General features: G+C 44.6%; 1 protein-coding gene across 19 annotated transcripts in view; it reads right to left on the reverse strand.

The window, feature by feature from the left end:
• Window positions 1–1,049: 1,049 nt before the first annotated feature.
• EPHA5 (EPH receptor A5) overlaps window positions 1,050–27,800 on the reverse strand; it is a 206,344-nt gene continuing 179,593 nt past the window's right edge. For 6 of the 19 annotated variants that reach the window (XM_026108577.2, XM_026108571.2, XM_026108567.2 and 3 more), the window contains 6 exons: window positions 25,687–25,748; window positions 24,655–24,864; window positions 22,641–22,790; window positions 17,794–17,987; window positions 14,264–14,419; window positions 1,050–5,135 (listed from right to left, as the gene is read on the reverse strand). In XM_026108577.2, the coding sequence (XP_025964362.1) occupies window positions 5,030–5,135; window positions 14,264–14,419; window positions 17,794–17,987; window positions 22,641–22,790; window positions 24,655–24,864; window positions 25,687–25,748 (878 nt within the window). In that variant the 3' untranslated portion in view covers window positions 1,050–5,029. The other 13 variants (XM_064510241.1, XM_026108575.2, XM_064510239.1 and 10 more) reach the window with 7 other exon arrangements.

Below are 27,800 nucleotides of genomic sequence, written 5' to 3' on the forward strand. Positions count from 1 at the left end.
CCATCCCTGCTGCCCTCTTATAGCGTCTCACAGTCTGTCGCCATCCTGGTTAAACAATAGATAAAGCGAGAGCTAAATAATAAATAATGCTTCGGGCTGGCATGCCCATGCAGAGAGGTTTTAGCTGAGCTGCTGACAACATCACTCTGTTAATCCAATTGACCTTATGTTTCCTTTCATGTATAAAGCGCTGGTCCTCTGCCCTCCCAGCCTCCCTCATCTTTCCAGGCCATAAGTGCAAGGGACAAGCAATCTCCCACTGTTTTCCAGTACAATGATAAAATCAGCATCGCCTCTCTCCATCCTCATTGGCGCTGACCTCCTTCTCTTTTGGTCCTTGGGCAGCAGATACCCCCATCTGCCATGACTATTAGGCACCCCTACCCACCCCTCCAGGCATATATTATTTGGCTGTTGCTCAAGTTTGCTGAGCGACATGGGCTGGGAGCAGGAGCTGATCCCCCCATCCAAAACTCAGACAAATCAGGTCTCGGGGAAAAAAATAATGACAACCCCTTAGTGACTAAAGGAGCACCTGGCTGGGACCCACTGTGCCATTAGGTGCCTGCAGGACATTGGACACCAGTGTGGGTGCTGTGCCTCGCAAAGCAAACAGAAAAAGCAGATGACTCTCCCCGCCCCCCCCCCCAAAAAAAAATCAAAACAGAGGTAGGAGAGATTGAGCAGGACTAATCAGGACCTTCCCTTGGAGGCGGGGGGGCTGGTGGCCTGGGCTCAGTCCCCGCTGCCCATCTCCCAGGGCCCCGCTCTCCCTGCCGATGGTGTGCTCAGCTGCATGACCCAGCTTAGAGGACACAAGGGAAGGGGGGGAGGTGATGGTCGAATGTGCCAGCTTGCTCTCGAGCCGCCAGCCTCCGCCTGTTCCTCTTTTTCCCTGGGAAGGGCAAAGACATGAAGCGCCTTTCGATGGTGGCTGAACTATGGAGTAAGCCCTGGACACGCGTGAGCGGGAAAGCCGACATGGTGCACAGAGCTCACACATGGACCCAGGGCGCTGGCGGCGGGGGCGACCCACAGCCGGCTGCAGCTGGTATTCAAAGATTTTTTTATTTTTATGAAAAAATATAAAATTTCATATCTTACACTACAAAAACATGTAACATGTACACAAACAGAATGCACAGAGAGTGTCAAAAAGAAAGGGGGAGAAAAAAAAAAAGAAGGCATAAATGTGGCAATGCTAAAGTCTTCTATGAATTAAACTGCTGCTGCAAGGTGCTGAGATGAATGCTGCGATTTGGGCAGTACTTAACACAAGAGCTCCTGACCTACCTGCCCTAAGGAATTGCAAGGAACATTAATAAAGGACTCAAAACTAAGCATTACTCTTAGACCGCTACCGATGTAGTTCACACACTCCTTAATGACTAATTTCACAACTACGGCAGTCTAAGGAATCACAATTTCTTGACTACTGACTGGGACTTCTACATTTTTATATTCAACACTGAGCAGACAAAAAAATTTTTAATCTTCACCTTTATTTCTTCTTGCTGTTAGCCTATGGACAGAATAAATAAAATCTAAAACTGATCTTTTTTAAATTCAGTCTTCCTCTTTTTATAATTAGATAAATTTTCCAAGTGGTAACTAAACAATGAATGGGGGTTAGTCTAAACAAGCTATGCTTGGGAAGACTTCCTTGTCCCAAGAAGAAAAAAAACCCTTTTGGAAAGACCTCCCCTCTGTTTGAAAGACTTCCTCCCACTTAGCAGCAAAACAAGATGGGCAAGCAAACTGCTTCAGCTCATCCTAGAGAGGAAATCCACCTCCCACTCTCAATTTGGGGCTGGTGAATGAAAACTGCTGCCTTTGCATATCTAACGCTTGCACATTTCAGTATGGTGTAAATGGCCAGCACACGGCTAGCAAGGGCGGCAAACTGCCCTGTGTTGCTCATTACGATGCTTGCATCAGAAAAATACCACTGCGATCTTGTTCTCTACATCGCACTACGTGCAATCACCATTTCTAACATCTCAGCGTAAGCCTATACATTTTTACCTTGCAACTCTTCCTAGCACAAAATGCAATTCCTAGCCGCCTTTCAAAGGTGCACTTCTCCACATGTGCTTTGTGCCGCCCAGCTTGGCAGGCCAGGAGAGCGGCTAAAGCTGTGATTTCCCAGGAGGTGCTGCAAAATCCCTGAGGCCTTGGAAAAAGCCACATGAAGTGAAAAACCCTAAATCCATAAGCGATGCCCCCAATAAATGGTCTAACTTCCCAAATACTGAGGACTGGCAGTTCTCTCTGAAATTAACAAAAAAAAAAATCTCAGATTTTGCTCTGGAACTTGAGCACAGATGTAGAAGTTGTAACTTCTTGACCCTGTTTTTTTTAAAACATTAGCTTTTTTGCTTTGCTCAAAGCTTATAAGAAATCTGTAGCAAGAACAGCACTTGAAATAAATATAAAAGGGCATTTATTTAAGGAACCGAGTGCAGGCGTCCTATTTACAAATGCCATCTGGCTTAAGAATAGTTTGCTTGCCACTAGTTTGGCTGAAGGGTATTTTGAAGGTTACTCCAGCATCCAGTAATTACTACAGTCTATCATCAAGAATGTCGCTCTCACTTTCACGTGGTGCATCCCAGAAATCCTGTGTACTGCTTTCCAAAGCCACAAAAGTGAAAAGAATTTCATTTTAAAAGCCCGTAAAACAGAACAACCCCCAGAATTCACTGGGCTCCACAGTTAATGAGTGACCAAAGACAACCCACAGAAAGAAGGGGGGCAGAAATTTGCTTAATTAACATCTCCCTGAGAGCAGCTGATTGAGGCAAGCAGTGACTGAGTGATTCCTCCCAAAGAAACAAGTCGTTGCTCCTGCCTTCCTACGGATTATTTTTCCAAAGCACTGCAGGCTGGGAGACACAAATAATCCCGAGACACTTCCACTGACAGCTCTAATAAAGTTATTTATTATTTGACAAGTCTCTTACGTGCTGAGATTGTTATGTCTTGCTCTTCCTCCCCATCCTTTTGTGGCCTGGCAGCTGGCAAAATGAAACAATGGCATGAGAAATCGCACAAGCAAGATTTGTCAAACCTTCCCCTCATGCGCCACTGTTGCCACACACCTCAGCTGCTATTTCTGATCCCTGCATATGAACTTGGGGTGGGGTGAGGGCTGAATCTGCATGGCATTGCAAAACGGACACATTTTTGACCAAAAATCCCTGCTTCAAGTTGTGGGAACTTAGGCTCCTAAAATCCCTATGTGCTTCTGCAGGGGAGAGGAAAAGAAAAAAAAAAAAACACTCTCCTTTTAGACCTTTCTCCATCCCTTTTCTTTAGAAACTAGTATTTGTATCAGTTCTTATCCAAGGGCTTTGAGGGAATTGAAGATGTTTAAAAGCAGCTGAAGTGGCACTGAAGACGTGCTTTGGGAAAGCTGGCAGGAGATGGGCCTGCTTGTAGCACTGGTGGTGCTGCTCCGGCTCTGCTTTGCCAGGTGGCAGGACCCATTTTATCAGCCAGGACAAATTCTATCACATGCTCCCCAGCACCTCTGAAGAAGCAATGTGTCTAGAATAACAGTAAATACTTGCCATGAGCAGAGTGATTTTTTTTTTTAATCCTTATCTTTACTAAAGCCTTAAAAAAAACCCCACCCAACCTATGAATACCATAACTGCATGCATTAATCCCAACAACAGCAAAAGAAATATGAAAATTTTTTCTAGCTGGCTTTGGGTTTCCCTCCTCTCCATGCAAAGCGCCCAGGTTGGTAGCCGCCCGTATAGCCATCCGGGCATCCATTCTTTGTGCCAAAAGCGTCCAGCTTTCCCCGTGGTGGAGGGGCCCAACATGGGAGCAGGCAGGAGAGGGGCAGCCCTGTCGGGCAGCCCTGTCTGCCACTGCCCTTTCGGCCGCCCTGGCCTACAGCCTCCCCCCTCCCCAGGCCTGGTGCAGGAAGAAGCCAGCGGGTGCCCAGGTGGCCATGTGGGGATGGCAGGCAGCTGCTTTTAGCAAGGCCCGGCTCCGATCGCCGCCATTTTGGCAAGGCCATCCCGTCCAGGTGCCACATTGCCGCAGAGGCCACTGCGAGCTGGGGGATTTAATCCCATTTTACTTCTCTTCTTCCCAATGCCGCCACCCTGGATGGGGTGGAGGAGAGGAAAGTCTTTTATTTAAGCAAAGGCTTTCTACCTCATATACGTAATTAAAACTAATGAAAGCTTTATATATTGCTAAAACCAAACAACAGCAAGAATACAAAGCATAGCAGCAACACAAAACAGAAGCAAAACAAGAAGGGAAAGAGAACAAAAAGAAACAATGAAAAAACCCCCCAATTTTGTACCTGATGTGTAGCAAACTGTACAGTATATACATGTCTTCATGTAGCATCCTCACAGAAGAGCAAACTAAAAGGGACTTTGTAACACAGAGAAAAAAATATACACCCTGTATTGTATTTGCCATTGAGCAAGCAACATATTTATACACTAGTCTCTATAACTTAACGCTGTGTAACAGCATCTTTTAAATTTACAAAACAAAATATCTATCAAGAAATAATCTAATCATATTGCTCTTCAATACACTTCTGTAGACAATTAAGACTTGAAGTAAACTGCAGTTTTAGCGAGTCCATAAATGGCTACAAAACTTCTCTGTTCAAGTAAGTTCTTGGAAGTATTACCATGTGCTGCCATAATTCAGTATATAAAGGTGCTATATATAGGTATCCCAAGTACAGACAACAGGTGGTGGGAAGGCTTGGCGTTGTTGCTGCTGAAGCATAAGAAATCAGTTAACTTCATGTACAGTAGATCCATTTCCATGTTCCATGCATGTTACACTTACTTCATGAAAATGAGGACACAAATAGGAAGAAAAGGAAAGTTTGAGTCAAAACACTGCTTTATAAATGATGTGGTGGAGGCCTGTGTCCTTCAGTTATAGAAATCACTGAATTTCCCTTTTTTTAGTTAAAATAAATCTCAGGGCTAGTATACAAAGTGCAGGACTGATCACTCGAGGAAGTGACTTTAAAAGCAAGTTACAAGGGCACCATCCCGTTCACCAGCTGGACCTTCAGCTCTTGGAGGCTGCTCATTATCTTCTTCTGGTGACCAACAAGTGTCACTCCAAGGCGCCTCAAGTCCCTGTGTGGAGAAAGCACACATTGTTTCTACGGACCAACTCGGGCTGACCTCGCTACTAACAACTCCCATGTACTGCAAACCACTGCCAATACCTCGCTCTTGCTTTACAAAGGAGGCAAAGGTAATTATCCCCATTTTTAGTGGCTGTGGACACCTCAGAGAGGTGAAGGGATTGGACTGTGATCAAATAGGCCAAGGAAAAAAGTCAGGCCAAACATCAAGGAATCCAGTCCCTGGGTTTCTACTCCACATGAAAGACCCTGTTCCAGGAGAAAACCTGCATAAGAAAACACACGGAGTTTCCTCCTCTCCTAAGATAGACTGATATTTTTATCTTGGATATAAGCAGTGCAAAGTAAGGTAAATCCATGCTTCCTTCCTCTTCAGGCAAGGTAAAGCCAAAGAGACGCCAACAAGGACCCTACATCTTGCTCCTAAGGAGCGCTGATCTGCTGCAGCCTTGAGCGTGGCTCTCACCCTGCTGCCCCGCTGCAGCTCTTTTAAGAACAGAAAAAGTTAACAAAGACATTGAAGTAAGCAAGCTTTGGAAGAAAGGTAAAGGCAGGTGTGCTCATGTTTCCCACATAAGACACGGAGACTGTTAGAGCAGTTGTCAGTGACTTAGAGGAGACGTGTGACATTTTCTCTGAAGATTTTCACTGGAGAATTATTGGCCTTCTACCGCTGACCTAGGGCCAATAAAGGATGTTTTTCAGAGAAGGGCTCTAAAGTCTTGCCAATGCATGCATTAATCTCAGAGCTGCTCGCACAAATCTCTCTGTGGAGGACTCTCAGAAACGTACAAGTCATGTAGGAGAAGACTCCCCACTGAAAGTCAAGGGGATTTGAGCTCCTAAAACACTCGGGTGCTCTTTGGAAACCACACTGGCTCATGAAGCCTCAATGTCCCCAGACCCCATAGCTTCCCTCAGGAGCCCAAATGCCATTTAAGGTGTTGGGCAAACCTGGCCTACAGCACTCAGCACAGTTACATGCTAGAGATTGCAGATGAGCGCATGCAATGACTGCCTGAATACTCCTGCATAATGCATGGGAGCTACACATCAAGGTGTGTCGCTCTCAACAGCTTTACAGTCTGGACAGAGACTCCTGTGTGAATACAACAAAGCATCCAAGTCAAAAAATTACATAAATTACTTTTTAAAACATTGCTTCGAATAAAAAGCAATTCAGAGTGAGGGTTGATGCACTAACACATAAGTTGATTAAAGCCAAAAGTCAGATCTGTTCTCCATGGAACTGCTTTCAGCCTTTTGATTTGGCATAGACCAGATTTTCTGCTCGAGGCTAACCACTTCATTTCCTTATCATCCCTTTTTCCATGATGCACCTCTCCGCTGCACACAGGAAACCACGACATACTGGGCATGGAACAACTGAGGTCAGTGAGACACATCGGCACTCTCCTTACCTGGAAGAATAGGCTGCAGCATCTGCAAAGGTGTCTAACTTCTTAGAGGGACAAGCTTTCATTTCTGCCTCCACTGAATTGTGAAACTAGTTTGGCAAGCAATCTTAATAACAAAGGAAAAGGTAGTAATGCTATTGTTACATACAATTTACTTCACATACAGCAGTGCTGGAAGTTCACACCAAAAGATCAAAAAAAAAAACCCAGTACAGGACCAGATTTTTAAAAGAGCCAACATCCATTTTCCCCCTGCTGAGTGCTGCTCAGTTGGCACTTTTTGAAAATTCATCTATTTTTTCAGGTACCTAAAGTGCAAGCTGAGCTCTTTTGAAAATCCAGCACCAAACAGGTCACACATGTATGGTTTCTCTGATATTCTCTCTCTCCTCTTGCATGTTATGCAGAACAACCAGCCTGAAACTATTAGCAAGGCACGTCTGTGTTCGTGTTTCATATGCAGCTCAATCAACCTAGGAAAGAAAAACTCCCTGAAGCACTAGGGTAGCACTGGGTTTCCTGATCAAAAGGATCCAAGCACCACTTCAGATTTTTTGGATGCTAGCTACAGAGCTTTTCTTCCCTTACAGTATCTACCATAATTCAATATCCTTGAGTGCCTCATTGATTTAAAAGGGAAAGCAAGAGAGAAAAAAAAATGCATTTCTGGTTTCAATCCATTAGGTGCTCACCAGGGGATCTAGTCTTTTTTTTTTTTTTTTTGAAGATTGAATCCTCTTGACTGTGGAGCCACTGGCCAAAAGCCAGGGCATTCCTCAAGGACGGGGAAAAAAACCGCTGCATGGTCTTTCACCTCCACAAAGACGGACCGAAAGCCTAATCCAGGCAATGGCTCCCAAGCCAGATGCTCCCCTGGTGTAAAATCAACAGAGCTCCACTGAGGTCAGTGGTACCTCGCTGATTTACGCAGCTCAGTACTCCCTTTGACTAGGGCATGAACAGAAGCAGCAGCGCCAGACCCGCAGGAGGAAATATATTGTATTTTATACATACTGTATTTTATTCAAAGGCTACCTTATACATTGCAAAAGCAGTGACAAAACTTTCCCAAAAGTGCCTGAAGAAGGTAGAAGCTTAATTCCCATTTTCAAACATGACTTCCACCACGTTGCACAATCCCACACAGCCAAGTCCCTTCTCCAGCTGGGACCTTGCCGAAGCACTCAATCTAAAGCAGTGATGGCAGAAGGCAATTTAAATGTTGTTGCCCAAAACTGGGGGTACATAACAGCGGGCTTCTGCACAAAATCAAACTTCTGTGCCAAAGGGCTACAAAACTACTGAATGTAAAAAGCTCCGGCGTTGCTTGGCTCATTTGACCATGACCAACTGGCAGTTTCCCTGGGGTCAGCTCAGCAGGAGGGAGCTACAGGGGCTTTGTGAGGGGCTGAGGAGATGCTACGAAATGTGCAGTCCCCCCCCCACCCCAAGAAAAGGTGTGTCTGAGACCCTGTGGTGAAGCAAGCAACTGGCACGGACAACCTGGAGCCAAAGGACCCTACTCCAGTTGTTCGGTTTGTGCACACTGTCGTGACAGTGGCATGGGCACTCCTGGAGGCTGTGAAGACACATCCATGGGCGCAAGCTGTGCTGTCTCCCGCTTTCAAATCTCCATAGTGACAGGACTTTCAGTCCTCTTTTAGGGAGAGATCTCCCCTTTTTACATTTCTTTCTTATGCCTGTGGTTGAAAATGGAAATAAGTAGGAATTCGAATCACACGCTAACACAGCAGTAAGAAGCTAACCTAAGCTGATCAAAAAAGCCAAGTAAATAAAGGTGCAATTGGTGTCGGCTCATTCCAGATAGCCCACATACAGCTGCAGGCATGCTGCTCCAATACCACAGCCTATCATGAAAGCCCAGCTGCAATTTTGTGAAGGACAAAAAAGTATCCCCTTAACTGTGATCTTCTCCTCTTGCAAGGGTTGAATTCAGGGTCTTCACGTTGTAAGAAATATATTTCAAACATTTTATTTACAAACAGAACTACTAATACACCATGGACCAGCTTGTCGAACACAGTGTAGACTAGGACTGGATTGCCACATAAAATACAAGACCCTCACCATCCATTTCGTCATGCAAAAGAGACAGGCTCCTGAAAAATCGCTGTTGCCAGCAGCCGTCACCCTGCACACAGATACTTTGTGTTTCATTTCCCATCCAGGCCAGATTTCACCACTCTTCATCATGCGGTGTAACTCTACAATTGACCAGACAGGGACTACTCATGGAGTAAGTTAGTCGTCAGTTCGAACGAGGGGGAAGAAGAAGAACCTCAAAGACCTTCAGAAGACACTAGAGAAAGGAATCCACTTGCTAGGGACTTTTGTTTGAAAGGAGGACCTTTATTTTTTAAGAGTTCATCTGCTCTTATTCATTATCACCATCCTTCGTTATTATGACGAGAGAATTGGGTTGTTGAGAAGGAGATGCAGCATCACAATCCCAGCACTGAGATTTCAGGCTAAGAATAAGCATCTAGAGCAGGTGAACTCTTAAATGTTCTTCATCCAGGTAGAACTTTTAATAAATAATTAATTTTATTTTATAAGAAAAAAATACAATGCAAGGCAACACATCACAGATTATTACAAATATTCAGAGCTCTTCATCTAATAACAAACAACAGGGTGTCCTGAGATTCAGTGAGTACAGATCTTTCAAAAGGTATAGTATGTAGTCCACATTTTGTTAGTAATTGGTCCAGTCAAGGGTCAGACTGAAACTCAAGTCATGGTTCTATCTATTCTTGAGTATTGTCCTGGTAAAGTTATTCTTGCAGGGTATTGAAAGAGCTCCAGACACACTCAAAGTCACTAGGTGGTCCACAAGTTTAAAGAGCAGGTCTGGTCCACCGGAAAGGTTTCCTTCAAGTCTGATATCCAGTTGGAAAGAGGGGGTGGAGGGTGAGGCTCCACTTTTCACAAGGTGATTCATCCCTTTGCAAGAATTAGAGCTAAATGTAGAAATCACTCTTTGTTTGAACACATACATTTTCAGGACTTTGCTTAAGCAGGCAGAGCTCAGGACTTGGGGCGATAGTCACTGTGTTTAGGTTTTTAATCTTTGACTTTCAGAAATTTGTCACTAGCGCTATCCTTTTCCAGAATATATGCATCAAGCCATCAGTTTGAAAGAAGCAGGGTGGTAACTGGGATTTTAGTTTGCGTGCATAGCAGGACACATCAGGACTTCCAACCTTTTGAATGTTTCACCCAAGAGAGGCTCAATTTTCAAAAAGTGCTGAACATCTACTGTCTCCACCAGGTCCTGTAAAGAGGCCACAACCTGGGCACCAACAGACACTTGTAACATCAGAATATTATGGCCATTGTCTTTTACACCACTAACGATTTTTTTTTCAGTAGACTGTAGGAATTCTTTATCTTCATCAGATTTTTTCTGCTTTTATCCAGTTCTCATTTTTTCCATTTAATTTCCACATCTGTCCCCTATGCAGTTTGAATTTGGGGAATATTGTTTTGGATGGTATTTGAAGGCAACCTCTTAAATTGTAAAGAATGTTTTACTGATGTCATTTGGGGAAAGCAAGCTACTTTCCAAATGTTCAGATCTTCTTTTCACCTGATCCCCCCAAGTCCCAGCTCTGGAATATATTGAACAGTTGCCTTTATTAAAAATGACAAGGAACATTTAACTTGAATTCTCATTTGCAGGGTACAAAATGTTTTTGTTCTTCCCTTTCACCTGGAGAAAATAAAAACCTTCACAAAAACAAAACCCTCAAATATATTAACCTTTAAAGAACTTTGTGTGTTCCAAGGTTACTTCTTCCCCTGAGTCTCTCTGGAGAGCCTGGGAGGATCTAAGGTGAGCTCACACATAAGCCAGATAAGCATTTGTTGATTTCAAGGGCAATCTGCCAGTTTACTTGGCCTGGAGCCTACGGTTCAGATCTTAAACATGGGATACCTTTCCTCTTAAGCCACTGAAGTTTATGGTGGTTCATCTAATTTTAAGAGCTGAGTCTTTTATGTTTTTTAATGTCTGAGAGGTATCACAGAGGCCCTGTTTTTGTATGTTTGGCTGGCCTTTTAATTGATCTTCCCCAATTTTCCCAAGAGCAGACCTGAGCAGGACCGAGCCCTCTGGCTGAACCACAAATACAGTGCAGATGTCCAAAGCAGAGCTGTTGGAAAGCACGATGCCTTGCATGATGGTGTCCATCTAAGGCGCTCTGGATCCTCTAGATTTTATTTGCTGACATGTATTACTACCTAGCTGGAGCCAGCTCAGAAAAACTGATGCAGCTACCTCAAAATCAGCAGAGCTTTGCTAAATTTCCTGCGTGGAAAAGTGATGGAGCTGTACAAGTATGCTATTGCTCCATACTAAAGGAGCCTCCCAGCACGTTTTAAGAGTCAAATCAATAGTGTGGTCCTCATGGTGCTATCAGCCCGGCTGGAGACAGTTGTGCCAACAGTCCCAGGGTTTGCTGATAGCCCTGGGGAGATGAGCTAAGCTATGCTGAAGACTGCGTCCTGCCAGCTGCGTTTCTTCTAGTAGCTGAGCTAGCCCCCATAAACCAGCTGAGCCACCCGTAGACCATTTCCTTGGCTGCAGTGCTGCTCCACACAATTCTCACCTACCAGGCAGCATGACTACATGAAGTCAGGACTTTTGAACTTCTTGCGCTTTTTTCCAGCTTTGACAGAAGCAAGTCAGTGAAATATAAGATTGATTTGTGAAACGTCTCCTTTCAGCTTCAAACCCTCCCCCCCACCCCTGAAAATGCCTAGAGGCTCCCAGGGCATCAGCTCCTCTGCCCTGCTCTGCCGCTGCGAAAGCCTGGAAGAAAGCTGCAGCTGAGCAGCTCCGACATGTCATCTCCATGGGGGCCGCTAAAGGAGCAGCTGAAGATGACACCTGTGCTATACACAATGTATCAGGACCCTGAGGAGGGGGCCTTAGCTATGGTTTGCAGCTCATGAGGGTCAGAGCATCTCTGGCAGCTATAATCCGATTCAAAGACTTTTGAAACAACTTGCCTTTCTGGCTAGAACTGCATGGATAATGGATTTCTTGGTTCACTGCCAACCTGAAAAATGATTTTCAAATAATTTTTGGTTGGCTTGAAAAGATTTTTGGGGGGATGTTCTTGAAATTTGTGGACCGCGGGTAAATATATAGAAATATTTAAAATCTGAAGTGGAATTAAACAGATCATTTCATAATAGTGCTTTAAGGATTTTAATTTTAAAAATCCAAGTAAGTGAAGTTTCATTTTAAGAATGTAGATATTCTTTGACCTTTTTATTTTTGATAAGAGGATTTTAACCAGATGGATTCAGAGAATATTTTAGTCCCAAAACCTCTGTCCTTTTTTCTAAAAAAAATGTTTTGTGGGTGTATTTCTTAAATGCTTTTCCATATCTCCTACACTGAGCCTGTCTTCATGTAAAAGGGTACTCCCTCAAGAAGCCCTGTTGTGGGTAACCACTTTCAGCAATCAGAAAGAGAAACTGAGGAAATGCTCTAGATAAAGGAAGGGTTTCTTTGAAAATAGACTCTTTTTCCAAAGCTGTTCATGAGGCAAGGAAGAAAAGAAGAGGAAGAAATGCACGCGTGAGAGAAGAATGAATAAAAACAATAAAAAGTAGGAAAAGAATAAAGAGAGAGAGAAAGCATAGGCAGAAGAGGGTAAAAAGACAGAGAAACAGCAGGAGAGAGCAGAGAACAGATTAAAAGAGAGATCGTGGCTGCAAACAGAAGAAAAGAGAGGACAAATTCAAATGCAGGGAGAACAAGTGAAGAAAGTGGTAGCTCTGCGATGAGTAATGGGGCTATTGAGTTGAGGGTTGGCCTGCTGAGATTTTACACCAAAAAAACAGTGGCTGTTTGGCACGGTTGTAATAGATTCTTCTATTACTTACAGAGTATACATGTGCAACCTAAGGAATACTTAATATAGTGTCATTTTATGAAGCACTGCACTTTGTGTGATTTTGAAGAAATGCAGCTGACTCTCCTGAAGGGGAGGTTAGGGAGTCCTAGTTTTGACAGTGTGCTAGGAAGAGGGATGCTGTGACAGCAGGCAGAGCTACGTGACCAAGTGAACTTCTAATTTACTGGTGAATGTAAAAAAGAAAAGTGAAAAACACCTAATAATTTGGGGTTAAACTCAAATTTTCTCTGACCCAGACCAAAGCATTTCACTTCTGATTTGAGCATTTTTTTTTAGAGCTCTTAAAATATTCACAGAAAATTCTGAATCAGAAAAAATTTGGAGTTTTGTTTAAGAAATGGTAAAACCTAACTACTTCTTTGATTTGAATAGTTCTGCGGACGAACATCGACAATTCTATCAGATATTTTAGAGAATCTGCATTTTCCACCGGAACCTGCTCTGATGATAAGATTGCCAAGCTCTGCGTCACATGCAAAGGAATTCCTACCCTGTGCAGTGTGTTTCCATAGAAAACCTGATGACAGCTGAGAGAAACGCTGCGGTTCTGTGGGGATTTTAGTCTTTTTTTTCCTTAATTCTCTGCTCTGCTTCCATAGGCATGCTGGCCATCTGATTGCATTGGCCTGCTTGTGATCGGAGGAGCCAGGACCTCTTCCAAAGCAGCTCCAAGCACAGAGCCTAATCCTTCCCACTCTGCCTCAAAGCCTGCGCTAACCTGAGCTCAAGCTAACCCAGCTGGAAATGCAGGCTCTATGCTAAGTTCAAATAAGTGGCAGGAAGAAAGTATGGACGTGATTACACAAATGACACAGGCAATTAAAGGTAGAGCATAGCAAACCAGCAGCCCTAAGGCACTTTCACCAAGTCATGCAGTGCTGTCGCCCTGACCATCAGCACACGCACGTGAAAACGCAGAGGGCAAAATGGGTGCCAAGGGCCCAGCCCTGCTGCCAGGGCTGACAATGTCAGAGCTGCTGGCCTGACGCCTTCAGCAGATGAGGAGCTGGCTCCCTGGGTAGGACTTGAGCCTTGCTTGCAGTATTCAGGCTAACAAATAACTGATCAAAGTCCACTAGCAGCTTTTGGTTCCTGCTGGGTCTGATTCCCACTGTTGTGAAAGGCAGTGAAAATGCAGCTCATGCCTGCTTTAAGCCTGCAGAAAGTTTGAAGGAAGAGCCTAGGCCAGGGAGCCTATCACCTACAGCTGTGGATATGCTGATGCTCTTGTGTGGGCATCAGCTGTGTCTAGGTTTATTTCTATGTGTCAGACTAATGTAGAATCCCATTTCAATTCCCAGTTTTCACTAGGCTGAGTGTTGACTCAGCCTTGAGTAAATCTGGGTGACCTCTGAAACCAGCTAGTATAAAGCCAGTACAGCTCAGAGGTGACTCTGGATCATACATCTTTACTAGTAGGGTTTTTTTTCATTTTGTCAGGACCCCACATAATCAACTACTTTTATGTAGGAGGACAGCTTGTCAATTAGTCAAACCCAAGCATTAATTTATTTGAGCAAAGGAGCCAAGGTGCTAGCTGTCAATGTAGTGACGGTAAGTTCTGGTCTTGCCTGCATTTGTTATCGTCAATACAGATGCTAAAAGAGCACTCTTCCTTGGAAACTGCTGACTGCAAATGAGTAATGCTCTTCTTCCTGGAGCCACCTCCCTACTTATTTTCAATTGGTTTGTCTCCCCCCACTCCCAATTCCAATAAATGAGGTGAAAATGATCTGGAAACTACTCACTCTAAGGTCACCTGAGCCACAGCATCCATCGAACTGTATCCATTCTCCATGAAAATCTCGGTGTATCGTCCCATTTTGATGGCTTCCAGCCATTCACCCACTGATCTGTAAGCACCACTCCCCGCCGGACTGTGTTCTACTAACAAATTTGATACTCTAGAAACAAAAGCAAAAACAGAGAAGCAAACAAAATCAGTAACAAGATGTACCTAACATGATGCAGTCACATTTTTATATGGTGGAGACTGCTCTTTTCTTGCCTTCTCCAGGGATTACTGCAGCCCAAATCCTTCTGCCAGGCTCATGGTGAGCAGTAATTACTGTGTCTCATCTGCAGTTGCTGCTTAACCCTGGAAGTGCAGCTCAACCGAAATGAGGTGGAAAGAACTAGACCCTTGATAAGAACCACAAGGGATTTTCCAAAGTTTTCAGTTTTACCATTACTTTCAGATAGTCTTTCAAAACTCTTGTTTCATGAGCAAAATGGAATTAAATGATTATGAAGGATTAGCTAGGCAAGACTTTGCAACATCTCTAACATGTCTCTTCACCTGTACCTTTGCCCACTTTTTCTGGTCCACAATGCGAGCAGAAAGAGGTGGCCTCAGCCAAGGACAGGGTTAGCATCCTTCACTGTCACCTCTTGTGTACAGAGAGGCTGTCTTTCCACACCGCTTCCCCCAGTCCCTCCTACTTCAAGGACTTCAGCTTTGCTCCTCTCACTCTGTTTTCCTCCTTCTTCAAAGCTAATAATTAACTTCAGACAGTTCAGAGCCTGGAAGCCAAAACCCAAATTACATTTCCCAGCAGCGACTGTCAATGGCAGGCTGCTGCTAACACTTCGAGGCTGGCTTCTGTCAAGTCAGGCCAGGCTTTTAGACATGGCCAGCAGCCAGCAAGTCCGGCAGAGAGCAGCAACACTCCAAACCAAACTCCAGGCTCACGGCGAGCTTCATGGTTTAGCCCAGAAACTGAAGGGAGATTCCTGCTCCATACTCTGGTTCAAACCCCACCACGGCAACTCCCGACCCATTCAGTTATATGCCATGCATGGAAGAAATAATTCAGGCATATAGTAACCCTTCACCGCAGCAGAAATACTAATATAATACATGGCGCAAGCGACCTGTGTTGCATACAGGTCCACCACTCTTCTAGTGAAGTGCAGAGAGTGCAGGGGCTTGCCCAAAGTTGGCCAGGCAAGCAGGGAAAGACACTGGCTCTGGCCCCTGCTTTGTGCACTAGGACATAAAGCTAACGTAAGCCTTGCACCAAGATGATTACCCACCAGAAAAACGCATTTGCTGGATCAGCCTCCAACTGTGAGAATTAAACTTAAAAGATTTGCAGCTGGAAGGAGAGCCAGGATATTATTTTGGCACTTCAGGAATCTTCATGTATTTTATGATCACATTAGTATTATTTGTTTATTTAATAGTGATGCTGAAGGGTCCAATAAAATGTGAATACTTGCAGTACCAAGAGCATAATGGCTCCCCATAACATTTTATACACATGAGGAATTCAGAACTCCTAAGTAATCATAATGAGAAGAGGATTTTCATCACTAATGTCATGAGGTACCTACTGATATGCACCCGCTGTAATGTAGAGAGTGATTTCCTCCCTTATTTGCATTAGCGAGAATTTCCATAAAGAATACATTACATATATGAAAGAAAGGCCTTTACAGCTGCTGTATGTTGAAGTAATGCTTCATTTGGAAACACTGTGGTCTGGGCATGGTATTCTATGATTAAAGAAACAGCCACAAAAACCTGGCAGTTCAGGTGCTCCATCCATATCCAAAACAACCAGCACAACTTTGAAAAGGAGCAGTTTGGAACTGGGTGGACCTGTACATGCAATAAAATATCAGCAAAGTGCTCAGCAATTCAAGGAAATGGTTTTCTGCCTATTTTCGTCTTTTCTAGAATAACCATTTGGTATAGCAATACATCAACCACAATGTAGCATGCCTTCAAAATGACTATTCTGAACTGAAAATAAAAGAGAAACATCACGTATTTTCTACTATCATAAACCTTTTCCTGCAGGTTTGCTGGGACTGACATTACAACTAATTGCTAATAAGATTCATTCTTCAATTGCTTCTTCAGATGGTTAATGATGCATATGAAATAGCCAGAGGAATCAGATCTATTTTGTATTTAAAACTGAAATGTACAGGGGTTTTACGTCTCTTCTCTCCCAGTGCATGAGACGCCATGCACGGGGACATGATACTCAACTCCAGCTGGAAGGCAGAGCTTCTTCCTTTGTGCATGGGATTCCCTGCGATAGCACATCTCGAGGCTTCGCGACCGCAGGCACTTGAGGATTGCAGAGAAAAGCTGCGGCCCTGCTCCTGGGAAAGGAGGAGGCCAGCATGGGATGGGCGGTCTAGCAGCAACAGGGTAGAGGGACTACTGTACAAGGCTCACTCTGAAGGTGGGGATACAATGGGTCTGGACACACACAGTAAATCCACTTTGGTCCATGCTGCTGGCGTAATGTTGTCTTAACATCTGTACCTCATTCATGTTAAATTGCTGTCAGTATAATGATTTGTGTCTTTTTTTCTCCTCTTCTCTGAGAATAAACTTTTCTGAAGTGTCAGAGCCTCAGCCAGTGTTAATCAGTGGAATACTACTGACATCAGTGAAGCAGCAGTGATTTATATACATCGCTCCTTCACGACCTTGTGAGGAGTCAAGTGATTAGTGACACACACATCTCAGCAGTACTACTGCGTGTTTACACAGTGGTGGTGGTGGGGGAACTCTCCAAGACTGCTATGGTGGAGAGACCAGTACTAGAACTCACTGAAAAATATGAATCTCTATTTTTCCCCAAATGGAGTTTTATTCCTTGACCAGATTTACCTCATTTTTAGCTGTGTAGCTCTTCAGATTCATGCTTAATTGCACATCGGCTGCTCTGTTCACTTAATGCAGTTTAGGAAATCATTTGGTTACAATTCTTTGGGAACCACAAAGATCTTCTTGTGTCTACAAAGACTGCTAGGGCTGGAGGTGATGGCTAACAGGACTGGGGATAGTTGTGGAGGGATGCGCTTGGACTTCTGTGAGCTTTGCACATCTGAAGAGTTTCCCCAAAAAGCTGTCCTATTCATATTACCAGGATAAAGTCAACAGGGAGATAATTTGAGCAGTGTTTACTACATACTTCATAGGCTCAGTTTTGCTCTCTCTAACCTTGGGGTAAGAGCAGAGGCAGCTTTATCACAGCCCTATAAATATCGCTGAAACTCCAGTTTCTGAAAGACAGGCCACAGTATTTTTCCTTGTGGCAGCAGCACTGCATTTATAAAATACCTGAATTGCTCACCTGTCTGCCAATTTAAACACAAAGAGCTGATTTGGGAAAACTCCTGTGGACATAATAAAACTGGAGGAATATCCATGCAAGGATCTGAGCTGGCCAAATAATAAGTGGTAACTCTACACCTGGGCGGGTATTCAGACAAAAATCTTGCTTTGAGAAATGGCTGTGGCCTGAATTTATACCTGCTCGATGCATTAACCAATGTCTTCAAGCTGCTTGGGTTACGGATGAGCTTGTCCAACATGCTGACGATTTCGTCAAACTTGGGCCTGCTGTTCCGGTCTTTCTGCCAGCAGTCGAGCATTAGCTGGTAGAGAGCAGCAGGGCAGTCCATGGGACTTGGCAGGCGATAGCCTTCCTCCACGGCTTTAATCACCTACAGGAGACAAAACACAAAGCTGCTGGGTTGCTTTTCTTCCTCTCACCTTTTTCCCAAATGTAAATTGATGTAAGCAGGGAAGTTAGAGGCTAGCAATATGCTTATGAACAACTCTCTCTCCACAATCTCTGTGTACAAGAAACAAACCCAGTAAATCCCCTTATCATCCACATTTTCTACAGGATGGGATGAATAATTAATTTCCGGTCACTGAAAAATGAATCTAGAGAGCCAAGGCATGAGTGCAACAGGTGGGCCAGATCTCAGGCTGTGCATGCTCAAGGCTTGGCTGAGGTCTGCAGGTTATACCAGGTAACCTCCTAAGCCAGCTGCAGTCTGCAAGCGGCAGCCTATGGGGCTTCCTAGCAGTGCCTTGGAGTACAGAATTTTGTTTATTCAGTTGTTTGCTTCTTTTTAAATGAAAAGGCATGTGCTAGACCACAAATTTGTATTACAGTAATAAAAGTCTGACTGTATTTCAAAAGAGACTTTGAATGCTAATTGATGGATGGATTCAAGGCTGAGGCAGAGCAACCATCTCATATATCATTCAATACTGTCTGGGTCTAGTTGTTTCTTAGTGTGTCCACATTTCTGCCAGGAATTAAAATGTCAGCACAAGAGTATATAAATTAAAAACAGGGGAGGGTTGTTGCATGGATTTCAAACACAAACCATTGATGGCTCTACAGCTAAAACAACTGGTAGGCACATGTGCTGCTTGTGGTCTTAAAGCAAAAATGAATAAACAAGAGCAGAAATACAGCAACTTGCTTTCCCCAGTTTTTGACAGATTTAAACAGAGCTCAGAGCCCAACAGTTCCCATTTTAGACCCTTCACACTTTTCAGGAGAACACAGCTCTCATTTCAGGGCATGAGGGTGTGTGAGCATGCCAAGAGAGCCTCATCAGTCCTTCACACCCTCCACTCCAAGACTCTTTGACCCACAGGAGCTGCAAGCAGCTCTTGCTGATGGTGAATGCCATGTGGGAAACCACAGCGTTTCACTGTTTGACTCCAAAGATGGCCTCAGATGCCATTCATTCTAGGCACTGCATCACTTCTGCTTTGAAAACTTCCTGTTTTCAAAAAGAAGGCTCTGTGGTTAGCCTGTTAAGTTGTTTTCTTTAATTGCCTGATAGGCAGTACCGTAAGAGCCATCTCAGGCTGACATTGTCTTTCAGAAGGCTCCAAAATTCAGTACTCGCATATATGACTTTCAGATTGTCCTCCATCATGTGGGTTTTTTTTTTCCAAGTAGGGAAGTCCTAGGAAGGCACAGAGCTGGCTGAGCAGGAGCAGTGGGAACCTCATACCTCTTAAGGACATATGTAGTAGAGGAGACATTGTGTGACACTTTGCAATCTCCTCAAAGGGTACAGAGCACATCTGAAGATCTGGCCCACGAGACCAGCAGTGCTCAAAGGGAGACCCATACAAAGCCAGGAGGTGCCAGCAGGAATATCCCCACAGATTTTGCCTCTCAGTGGAGCAGTTGCACCATTTTCTACCCAACCTATGCAGGATTGCAAAGTGGTCTTTTCTACAACACAGCTTCTGCTCACAACATCAAAAAACAGGCCCACCAAACGATGCTCTCTTCACATCATGCTTTCAGCTGATCCCTGACCCCAAATTTGCAACTGCCATATAAAAAAGCCTCAGTGCAGCACAGCTGCGAGAACATTATTTGCTGTGTCCACATATGTATTTTTAACAATAAGGGATCATCCTCCAGCTGTAGCAGAAAGAAAATAGCAGCAAGATGTGTACCAGACCATCTGGCACCAGCTCAGAATATATGAACTACATCTGCAATGGAGTTATGTATGCTTTATATTCCTGGCAGTAACATCCCAATCAATAGTGTTAACTCGATTTACAGGATGTCGTTTGTTCTGGCGATACAATGTAAATGGTATCAACATACTGCAAGGAGTTTGGACACTGAAATATACTTCTGTATCTCAAGGTGCCTTGGGGGTCTGGCTATAACTGAAGTAAAAGAATGAAACAACAATGATCGAGGCACTAGTGGCAACCGCAATAGAAAATAAGAAAATGGCACACTTGCTTTTTTGGTCATTGGTGCACACTGCTTTGTAAGACTTGAGAAGCAAAATTTTGCAGCTAGTAGGAGACATTTTGTCTCTTGTCCTTTTCTGGATAAGTGCTCGTCAGTTATGGGATTGGGGTGACTGAATGTGGGATGTCTGCCAGAGGATGACCTGAGACAGTCTATTCCAGTAAACCAAAGTAACACTTTTAGTCCACAGTTTTCATAAAACCACCACTCTAAAGACTAAACTGTGACCATTATGATAATTTAACTTACCAACCCGTGTAACAGAGGCCACAAAATTCCACTCAACAATTCCTGCATCAAAGCCTTATCTTGTGGTTCAGCCAAAGGATATTCTTAGAAAGCCATCTAGAAACCATCACGCCTTTACAGTGTGGTTTGTAGCTTTAGGAGCTGTAACAGTGCCTGCCATGCTGCACTGTACCTCTTTTAACACAGGCAAGAGCAATCTGCACGAATCACAAGGAGCACAGCTTTGCTCACCGCTGACTATACCTGCAAGCAATATGCTTTAATTGCAAGTCACATGACTGAAACTGGTGGGAAACAGAGCCTGAAATTCATGTGCGTGGAGCACCGCAGCTCCCCACATGAAACCCAGCACAAAATCTAACACTTCTCGTTCTTCTGCCAAAACGAGGAGGCGAGGGAAGGAGAAGAAGGGGCCACGAGGATACGGGGGAGGAAGGCATAAATCACATGACAAACATTTCTGTACCACAAAACTTAAGTTTCCTAGGCTACTATTGCCCAGGCAGTTGCCAGCTATGGATATTACAGGCAGAGAGATGATCCAAGCAAAGCCTGATCAACAACTGATGCTCATAAAGGTCTCACCACCCTCAGCTTTCTGCTGCTACAGAAACCAGTCCTCCATCCACTTTTCCTCAGATAAGTGTGAAATGCACCCACTGCCCCGCAGGATAGAGTACTGTTTGGGTTTTTTGGAGCAGTTGTGCAAGGTGGAGACATTTAAAGCAGCACTAACCAGACAAGGACTCTCCTGGCCACCAAGTGTTATCTCACTGGCACCAACCTGAACGTTAGTCTGGTGTTTATTGAACAATATTTCATTCTTGCACCAGCATCAATAGCTACAGTGTTCTGTGCAACCAGAGAAGCTTGGCTCTGAACCACTGCGCTGTCTGCACGGGGCACTCCCTGTGTAGATGTATGCTGCTTTGCTAAGCTCCCTGCAAAGGTGACAGCATCAGCATTGCAGAACCGCTGGGGCGTTCACACCAAACATTACGCTTGTCTTCCTGGCAAGATGCACGGTATGCCTGCCTCAAAGGTACTGCTTGCATCCCAGCCTGGACTCCACAGGCAAGGAGACAGGATGAGACAGCAGCCCGGCGTGACAGCTATTAACATTCACTGATGGCAAAGGCCCACAGGAAAATATAGGAGAAACAGCAGACTCATAATGGCAAAAAGTCAAGCGGATAGGGATGCTGTTCAAAGAAAAAGGGGGTGAAACCTCAGGCCTTGTGCTGTGGCCAGGTGAAGTCCACAGCAGAGCAAAGATCTGCGGCAAGCCTGGGGCAGGTCTCCACAGACACAAAGCAGGAGGGAGGTGGGAGCGACGAGGACAGACTCCATTTGCCACAAGCAGAATGGCTGTACTTTTTCCCCCACATCGCAGAGCTGCTCTGGGGCCCTGCATACCTTAAGGTGACCCTCTTTCTCACGCACAAGATGGTATCCTAGGAGAGCTCCACATGTCATGTTTCTCAGAAATGCGAAGGGGAAGGAGGGGCCCCAGAAATTTTGGCAACCCTAGTCTTGCATTTTTTTAAGCTGAGACAAAGACAGATGTTTATGGTGAGCTCGGGGTAGGAGGGAGCCCTGGAGGAGGAAAGGGAGAGCCTTCTCACACAGACTGGGATCAGAGCTAGCGCAAAGTATGGGACAGTGTCTGGAGAGGTGCTTGAGATGGCAGCTTTGAGGGCAGAGGGAGCACTAACACAGACTCAAATGTCTCCACAGTGGACATGGCAAAAGATGGGAGAAGAAAAAGGAGTAAAACTGTTCTCAAGACTGGCAATGCAAGGACGCCTGAAACCCGGATCCCAGTGCTGCCAGGTTGGACTGCAATCACTAGACCGCAATACCCAGCTTTTGTGCAGGGAAACAAGCCCTGACCATGACTCTCACAGTTTCTGCTTTCCATGACAACAGGGGTTCGTACATGCACTTGAAATGCTGCCAGTTATCAGCATCTATCCCCTGACAGACCTTTGTCTTTAGACAGAACAGGGACAGGCTCCAGCTCTAACAGCATTAGTGCAGCTCCAGCAGTCTGCTGGGGGAAGCAGGCTTGCCTCTGCGCAGACACATTTCCCTCCGCGCAAAGCCTGCTCTGGACTGCTGCAAAAGACAGCATTGACAGGAGGATTGGTTTTCTCCGGCCTAGGGAAGATGTGGGAGAGCAAAGCTGTTTTCATAGTGGCTATCCTTCTAAAGGGGGGGGGGGGTGTCTCTGTCCCAGTCCTGCCCTTCTGACTGCAAGAATGAGTGCTAAGCCCCCAAGACCCTCCATGTGGCAGCCCTCACCCATGCTTACATCTTGGTTCGTCATTTCCCAGTACGGTCTCTCGCCATAGGACATCACCTCCCACATTACTATGCCATAGCTCCAGACATCGCTGGCCGATGTGAACTTGCGGAAGGCGATGGCTTCGGGTGCCGTCCATCGGATGGGGATTTTCCCTCCCTGGGATTAAAAAAAAAAAAAGCAGATTGGAGAAGAGGGCAGAGAACATGCAAAAGAGGATGAAACAATACTTCTTAGAGCACCGAGGGATGCTATTTTCTTGCTGGAAAGAGACATTGAATTTTAAAGTAAATCTGTATGACAGCGTGGGGCCCCTTTCCACATTATCGCAGCCCATAAGCATTTGTAGGCTGCTTACTAATTGGTTGTCCTGAAGGTTTGTTGTTTGAATTCTGTTTGAATGCCAGGACATGTATAGGATCAACATCTCAATTATGTTGCACTGCCTGGTAGGGGAATACAGCTCCTTGCTTTCCGAGAGCGAATGGGGGAGGAACAGACAGCTCTGAATCGGAGGAAGACTTTGATCTAATGAGAGCTTCATGCAAATCGCCAGGGAAGAAGCACTTTCTTTTTGAGGCCCTGATCCTGCAGCTGGATCTGTGCAGTAAACACAAAAATGTTTGCATGCAAAGACCAGCCTGCTTGGCCTCCGCTGCAGGGCTGGCAACGATGCCACCTGCCAGATCACTGTGGTTTATCCTTTGTGGAAAGCTGTCAAATGTGCTTTGCTATTTCCCTTCCCCTCTTCTAGTGTTTTAGAAATCAAACCTCAAACCAACCCTGGGAGGGCTGAGGGGAGAAGGAGAGTATGGATCAAGAAATATTTTTGTCTTTGGGTTTAAAGAGTCATCTCCCTTGATTTATATCAAAATACACTTTACGGCGAAGTCCTTTCCTCCCAGTGCTGAGCTAACTATTGGAAAGTGTCCCTGAATCCCCTGTAAGAGTGTTTGCCATTGGAAAAAGACAGAGTTTGGAACACATTTACAGAGCAAATTAACGAACAAAAAAGCCCCTTCTTCCAATAGCTATTTATTTGCAGGTTTATCAGTGCATGCCTTAAGTGAGGGGGCCAGATTCTCAGAGGTGCCAATTAGCACGAGGCAGCAGGTCATGGCCATAGCAGGGCTGGCTGGGAGCCCTCCAGCCTACAGGGATGTTGTGGTCCATCCGCACACAGAGCCCCAGTGCTGGGCTGTGACTGCCAGCAGCCAAAATGCCTTTCTCCGACTGCCAAATCTCCCCAGGAACTGGGAACGTGACCCGCAGACTTTACATCACCCGCAAAACAGTATGCTTGGAAAAATGTGTAAATAGGTGATGTCAAGCTGTGACAGCTGCTGCCAGGACTATTGGAGTTTTTCTACGGAGCCAGGGCTGGTGGGGATGGGGCCTGTCGGCCCTCTCTCCACAGCACCGTCTTGCGCCTTCCCCGTGGTAGCGTCGGGGCGCCTGGCCTTGAGGCGGGTGGGTTCATGCCCATGAAGCCTGGGATTGTGCCGCAGGGCAGAGGGCAGAGCACCCAGGCTGCCATGGCCCCCTTTTGATGTGGGGGGAAATGGCAGGAGAAAATGTGCTTCCTCAGCAATGAGCATTAGGTGTTTAGACATGTTTTAAAAAGGCTAAGCTGATCAGCAGACCATGGCTTAGATCTCTGCGCATGTACCTAAGCAAAGCACCCGTTCTTATTTTTTTCTCCCTTTGGTATTTGCCAAAGAGAACAGAACAGAGCTGTCGCTTTTGAAAAGCTGGCTATGTGACTCAAGTGCTCAATATGGACTTAAATGTTATTAGATTGCCATTAAATTCTGCTTTGTTTGGCCATTCCCCGTGCAAAGTTGCAGGCATTTGCAAAATTAATCTGACAACAATTAACTGATAACACCTGGTCAAATCCTCATGCACACAGTTTGGCGTCTTTGCATTTGTAGAAACCTCTTTGCTAAAGAGCCTAAATACCAAATGTGACAGGGAATACGTTTTTCTTAAGCTCAACCAGTTCAGTATCCCCATAACTCACCCTGGTAGTGTACGCGGCTTCGGGGTCATCTTCTAGGACTCTGGAGAGCCCAAAGTCGGACACTTTGCAGACCAAGTTGCTGTTGATGAGGATATTCCTGGCAGCGAGATCTCTGTGCACATACCCCATGTCAGACAGGTACTTCATCCCAGATGCGATGCCTCGCAGCATCCCAACCAGCTGAATGACTGTGAACTGCCCATCGTTCTTCTGCAAATGCAAGGGAGACGTTTGATCAGCTGAGAGCTCCAGCACCTTCAGCATGGTGTGTGCACAAATAAAAAGGCAAAGACAAGTCTCCGGGAAGAAAAATAGGGAAATTAATATTTCATTACTCTCCTGCTCTGACCATGAAGCTTTTGAAAGTCTCGTTGTTTGGATGAGGCTCCCTAGAGACAAAGCTAAGGAAATGTAGTTCTTTTAACTGGAGATCAAGGAATGAGCTGTTTTCACTGGTGAGTGATAAAGAGACTGCTACTGGAAGTGAACACGCATAGCTGTGTTTATAAAAGCACTGGGGTGGACTGTCTCCAAATCAGCTGCCTGAATGGCATCAAGTTAAATGCAAAGTGTAACTGCAAAGGACCACGTTTGAAAATTTGGGAGTAGGGGCTATCCTCATGGTGTCACATGGATTATCTAACTACTTCCTCCACCCTCCGTCCTCTAAAGCTCATGTTTCTTGAAAAGCTCTGACAAGTTTGTGTTTTGCCAGGATGCAGCCTGGATGTGTTCTCGAAATGTCACAAAGGTTTGCAGGATGAGTGAATCATTTCCATGCAGCAGACTGCTTTCTAAAATAAACACAATACTCTGCAATTAATTGTTATCTGGTTTTAACGATACACAAACCAGGTCCTCCATGCTGCTGTATAAATATAGATCAAACAGGCAACTAAGCTATTCCTGCCTCCAAAAAGAAGCATTAAGGGCTGTACCAGCACTCAGCAAACTTTTGCACTAACACCAACCTTCAGCAAAGAACCCAAACTTTAACCAAGGTCCTCCCTGGAAAAAGAGTTTAAGTATTACCTTTAAAAATGTATCCAGGGAACCATTCTCCATGTATTCAGTTACTATCATTACTGGTTTGCCTGGAAAAAAAGAAGTAAATTTATTAATAGCCAATTTATAGTAAAAAAAAAAAAAGAATAAAGTCTTCTCATAATGCTTCTGAATGCAAATATTCAGCTATGCAAAAGTAAATCTGCACTGAGACACTGCTACCCCAGAGACAATACCTATTGCCCCAATGTATGTGTGTAGAGATGGGGGACTCGAGGAGGAGGGGAAGGAAAGGCAGCCCCGTACAATGGGCCGGGGACTGAGTCTTGGGGGAGTTTAGATGATAGATGAGAAAGAGGTCACAAGCTGACACCGGATAACCTATGCCTTGCTAACCAACGCAGCCTTCTCTTAATCCATGCCATCCCATGTGACCACCTGTGTAAGCACACCTGGAAATAAAAATTCCCTTTTACATCCCCTAAATAATAACAAAATCCCTTCCCAAGATACATACTGCAAATACAGCCTAATTCAAAGAGTGAGTAAAAAAAAGGGATCAAAATAAAAGTTCAGAACAAAAGACCTGGCCTCCTACTGTTGACAGGAATAATAATGTTTTTCCAAATCCATTTGATTAATTTTCATGCCCGAGTCATTTTAATGGTAATTATATATAGTTTTTGCTCAGTTTTTATATCTAATTTCTCGCTAGCTTGCCACAATGACATAGCAATAATTAATGTGGTGTGCTCCAGCCCTTGTAAATTCAATGAAATCTTATAGGAACATGTAAATTATTTTTTATTTAAATCAATTTCCATTAGCCAGCATGAAGCCCAGACAAAAGAGGAGCTGTCAATTATTTCTAAAGTGCATTATAAATGTCTTTCATAGAAATGATCAGTGAGAGCTGCTGCATGTCATAACATGCACATGAACGTAAATGCTCTTAAAAATCAGTTCATATTCTACAGTTTAGAATTGATCTTAATCTTCCCTCTTTCCTGTTAACTCTTTGCCTAATTTACTGTCTAATTATCTACATAATCCAGGTAATTGTGAATTTGCCAATCAAAACACTCACTGTTGTGCAGATACTACCTTGGCAGCATGAAGGAGCAGCACTGCTTTAATTCTTTAGTATCACAGCTATTGTCTGCGTTAGAAGCTCAGCCAAAGTATTATTTTTGATACAAGCACTGCACCTAGGGGCCCTGAACAGTATTTTGGGTCCTGAGTAACATTACAAGCCCCATCTGGGAAGAAGAGAGATTTTCTTGTCTATGCATTAGCATTCAAAATGAACCGTCTGCTCGGGGCCACGTGTGGAAAACCAGCACAACTAGACACAGGGCAAGGCTGAGTGGTGCTGGCGGCAGCACAAAACAGCGCAAGGCACAAGCTGCTTCCACAAATAACTCTTTTTACACTAACCAAGGGTCCCAGGATTGCATGGACACAGCACGATGGGCACAGGTCTAAGCGCCAGCAGTGTAAATTCCCATTATGCTAATCTTGAAAAGCCTTTGGGGTTGCTGTATTTGTTTTGCTTTCACCGGGAAAAGGAGAAGCAATGAAGCAAAGCTGGCACTGTTAGCCCATACGTGCTCCAGCAAGGTGTTTCTCCGCATTGTAAATGTGCAATTTAAGGTAAAACCTGGGTTCTTTAGTCATCTGTCAAAAAATCTCTGTAGACTGTGCTGCTATTTATGACATGCCCGGTTTAATGACAGATTGCAAAGCGACTGTGGCATGGGGTCCCTTATCTCTGACACTTAAAGGCAGTGTTGCAGCAAGAATGGCATCTCATTATGGCACCACCCTGAGGGACCTACCTCAGGCTCCTGCCTTGGGTTTCAAGCAGAAAAAAGCAAAGAAGATTTCTGGCACTTATGTTTCATTATCTGGCTGCCGCAGGTTGACACTAATTGTGGAATAAATTAGCCTCATATCCAAAAGCATGAAAATAAAGACACAAACAGAACAACTTTCTACAAAGTAAATTAAAAGTAAACATCAGCCCTTCAGAAGTGCTGGTCTGAATCTCGGTGTCAGCAGGGTTCCCTCCTGCTGGCATTATGGAGCCATAAAATGTGTATAGATGTCATTCATATCAATGTACTAACGCAATGAGCATG

This window comes from Dromaius novaehollandiae, chromosome 4, assembly GCF_036370855.1.
Source record: "Dromaius novaehollandiae isolate bDroNov1 chromosome 4, bDroNov1.hap1, whole genome shotgun sequence".
Classification (NCBI taxonomy): Eukaryota; Metazoa; Chordata; class Aves; order Casuariiformes; family Dromaiidae; genus Dromaius; species Dromaius novaehollandiae.